Here is a 3,918-nt window from a genome sequence, read left to right on the forward strand (position 1 = left end):
TCAAGCGCGCAGCAGGTTAGATAATTTTTTTATTTATATTCAAGCAATTGTGTGCATGTTAATAATGTTTGTTGTGGATGTTTGGTTGGTTTGAGCCCAGACAGAGCAGAACAGGGGGGGTGGAGAGCTCCGCCTCTATTCATTCACATATAAATAATTTGATCTGAAGGGGAAGAGCAGAATTTTTCCAAATGTCCACAAGTATGCGCACGCGGGATTTTCCTTAATTAAAGTAACATATTGCGTCCTGTATGAGTTTATTTTCCCGTGACAAGCAGATCTCGTCGGTTCCGAGGGACTTAAGACATTTTGGAGAGCTTTGGACATTTGGAGATCTTTTGCGCAGAAGTGCAAGAACTAATCTGAACTCCCGCCGGAGGATATTACATCACTAGAGTTTCATTCACTCACGCATCTGCATGAACCTCCTAGACTCCTACCTGAAGATGAGCGACGAGCAGGACAAGATTCACTCCGACGCGCCCAGCCCGAGCATGTCTGAGGATTCGGCCGGTTCTCCGTGTCTGTCCGGATCGGGCTCCGACACCGAGAACACCCGACCCGAGCAGAACCTCCTCGAGTTTAAGAAGGACGAGGAGAACAAGTTCCCCGTGTGTATACGGGACGCTGTGTCGCAGGTTCTGAAGGGCTATGATTGGACTCTGGTACCCATGCCTGTCCGCGTGAACGGCTCCAGTAAGAGCAAACCGCACGTGAAGAGACCCATGAACGCGTTTATGGTTTGGGCTCAAGCCGCGCGGAGGAAACTGGCGGACCAGTATCCGCATCTGCACAACGCCGAACTCAGCAAAACCCTCGGGAAACTCTGGAGGTAAACACGGGTTGTTTCCGCTTTAATTACTGGTATTTTAGCATGTGAAAGCTGAGAAAGGCAGACCAATGCTGATATTCTTTGTTTACGCTAGGAAGTAAACTCATACGTTTTGAGCTTTCTACATTTATTAATGTAGATGTGAAAGTTAGGTTAATATTTATTTATTATTTACTCTGGGCAAAATCTGAGTGCTTTTAATATATATATATATATATATATATATATATATATATATATATATATATATATATATATATATATATATATTGTTTGCTGAATAAATAGTGCAAACAAATTAATGCTGATAATTTTGAGAAATGTGAAAGTTAGGTTGATGCTGGATGTAGATTAAAGTTTAGTTGAATAGTAAATAGGCAAACTCTGCAGGTAACATTAGAAATGTTCTTGATGTTGAACTTTGAGTCAGATTCCAATTGGAAATAAAATCAAATATCATATATAATTTTTAAGCTTTCTGGATAGAGTAATCCTTAAAAAGTTTAGTAACAGGATTATAAAAGTAATAGTTGTTGTTGTTCTAAATACATAGTAAATAAATGATCTATACATTTAAAATATGTGTGTGTGTGTGTGTGTGTGTGTGTGTATATATATATATATATATATATATATATATATATATATATTAAATGTGGAGTGTAAAGAATGCAAATCTGACCCAGATTATTTATATTTTTAGATTATTGAACGAGGGAGAGAAGCGTCCATTTGTGGAGGAGGCTGAGCGCTTGAGAGTCCAGCACAAAAAAGACCACCCCGATTACAAGTATCAGCCCAGACGGAGAAAATCTGTGAAGAACGGCCAAAGTGAATCTGAAGATGGAGAGCAGACCCACATCTCACCCAATGCCATCTTCAAAGCTCTGCAGCAGGCTGACTCTCCTGCATCCAGCATGGGTGAAGTGCATTCCCCAGGAGACCACTTAGGTACATGAATATTATCAATAAGTTCTATTACAAATCATTCAGGAGTGAAAATCATCTAGTAACATGTGTAGTATTTTCCAGTAATGTCATGCATAACGAGTAGTTAATGTCTGTGTTTTATTCTTCCCTTTTCTTGTAGGCCAGTCCCAAGGCCCCCCCACACCTCCCACAACCCCTAAAACAGACCTGCCATCTAGCAAAGCAGATTTAAAGCGTGAAGGCCGCCCCCTGCAGGAGGGCATTGATTTCGGAGCAGTAGATATCGGCGAGCTGAGCAGCGAAGTGATCTCCAACATGGAGCCATTTGATGTCAATGAGTTTGACCAGTACCTGCCTCCAAATGGACAACCAGGAATGGCGGTCGCCCAGGCATACCCCAGCAGCTATGGTCTCAACAGTCAAGCAGGAGGAGCTCCAGCACATGGCTGGGTCTCCAAACAACCACAGCAGCAACATTCATTGAGCACAATGGCCAACGGTGGTGAGCAAGGCCAAAGCCAGCAGAGAACACAAATAAAGAAGGAGCAGTTGAGTCCAAGTCACTACAGTGAGCAGCAGGGCTCGCCGCAACACGTCACCTATGGTTCCTTCAACCTGCAGCACTACAGCACCTCGTACCCCGCCATCTCCCACACGCAGTACGAATACGCAGACCACCAGAGTCCAGCTAACTCATACTACAGCCACAGCACAGGGCAGAGCTCTGGTCTATACACCGCCTTCAACTACATGAGTACAAGCCAGAGGCCCATCTACACCCCAATAGCTGATACGACGGGCATCCCGTCTGTACCGCAAATGCACAGTCCACAGCACTGGGAGCAACAGCCGGTATACACCCAACTGTCCAGACCGTAAGAGACTGCTTACAACCGCATTGGAAAACGCTGTAGTTTTTTTTAATGTATGGAACAGCTCCCAACAGTGCCTTTTATAAAAAGTTTTGAGTTATGATTATATTTTCTAGATATAATGAAGCAAAATATAAATCCTCTGTGAGGACATATTCAATATAATTATTTTAGTATGTACTGTGTATGTGTTACCCGTGTTCTCAGTTGGTTCAATTTGGGATTTATTTAGGGAGAATAAACCGTGTCCTCTTTTCTCTGATATTATTTTTATAGAGAGGAAAATAACAACTTTAACTCTCCTTTGCCTTTTATTTTTCACTTAATTGTATGTTTATACTGTATGTTTGGGGGTCTCTTATAGACATTATGTATTGGGCAAATGTGAGTTAGTGTGGGAGAATTGTTGATTTGACAGCACAAACAGATGTAGAGTATGAACTGTAATACTTCTGTAGTCTGTGCTTAAGCGTGTCAGAGTTGCCATATCCGTGCCTATAGATCTCACCCTATGACTTGCTGCAGAAGGAGGAACCGGAAGTGCCCTTTGACCTGAGGCTCCTCTGTAGCTCATTATTGGTCAGATTGTCATTCCTACAGCCGCTCTTTAATTTATTAATTAGCGTTAATTTTACTTCAAAGTAATGCTATTTTTTGTGATAAAACAGCTGATAAATTCAGCATTTTATTATTTACTTTGGCTTTGTATGAATAATTTGTGATAAAAAGCTAAATGTTTCCAGAGATGATTACTGTTTTGTTTTGTTCAAACTTTAACCGTCTTCTTTATTTATCATGTGTAAATGTTTCTAATTGAAAATGTCTAAAAATGTTCTTTTGATAATCTAGTTGAGGACAGATGACATAAATGTGGAACTTATTTTTCAAAATGTTTTCCTTTATAAAACATATTGACTTCTTCAGGCTGTTGGCTTTAAGATTATTGAAAACAATAGAGTGTTCTCTCTATGAAAACACCAGCAATGCTTTGTTTTGAAAAAAAAAAATATTTAGTTTTTTATTTCTGTAAAACATGGCATCAAGGAAGCTTATCTTTTGTATCATATTCTTTGCAATAAAAAGAAAAGATAATAAAAATATCTTCTATTTTGAAAAGACATATTTCTTTAAATATAAGTAAAGAAGGTTTTCTACATTAGACCAGATTATCCACAACTAGATAGTCCAGGACTATTTCTGTTAGTCATCAGAAATACAAAGCTAAAATGTCATATTATAAAACAGATAAATTGTAACTGATTGGTCAATACAGCGTTCCATTTG

General features: G+C 39.6%; 1 protein-coding gene across 1 annotated transcript; it reads left to right on the forward strand.

Moving 5' to 3' along the window:
- Positions 1-204: 204 nt before the first annotated feature.
- Positions 205-3,697, forward strand: sox9b (SRY-box transcription factor 9b). Its single transcript, XM_052139678.1, has 3 exons — positions 205-832; positions 1,536-1,783; positions 1,923-3,697. Exons 1-3 carry the CDS (start codon positions 420-422, stop codon positions 2,639-2,641), a joined length of 1,380 nt encoding a protein of 459 aa, XP_051995638.1. The 5' UTR covers positions 205-419; the 3' UTR covers positions 2,642-3,697.
- Positions 3,698-3,918: the final 221 nt, after the last annotated feature.

The sequence above is a fragment of the Xyrauchen texanus genome, chromosome 12 (assembly GCF_025860055.1).
Source record: "Xyrauchen texanus isolate HMW12.3.18 chromosome 12, RBS_HiC_50CHRs, whole genome shotgun sequence".
Lineage (NCBI taxonomy): Eukaryota > Metazoa > Chordata > Actinopteri > Cypriniformes > Catostomidae > Xyrauchen > Xyrauchen texanus.

Coding starts and splice junctions, on each gene's coding strand:
- sox9b (XM_052139678.1), top strand. CDS start 420: ATGAACCTCCTAGACTCCTACCTGAAGATGAGCGACGAGCAGGACAAG. Junction 833..1,535: donor ACCCTCGGGAAACTCTGGAG/GTAAACACGGGT, acceptor TTATATTTTTAG/ATTATTGAACGAGGGAGAGA. Junction 1,784..1,922: donor TTCCCCAGGAGACCACTTAG/GTACATGAATAT, acceptor CTTTTCTTGTAG/GCCAGTCCCAAGGCCCCCCC.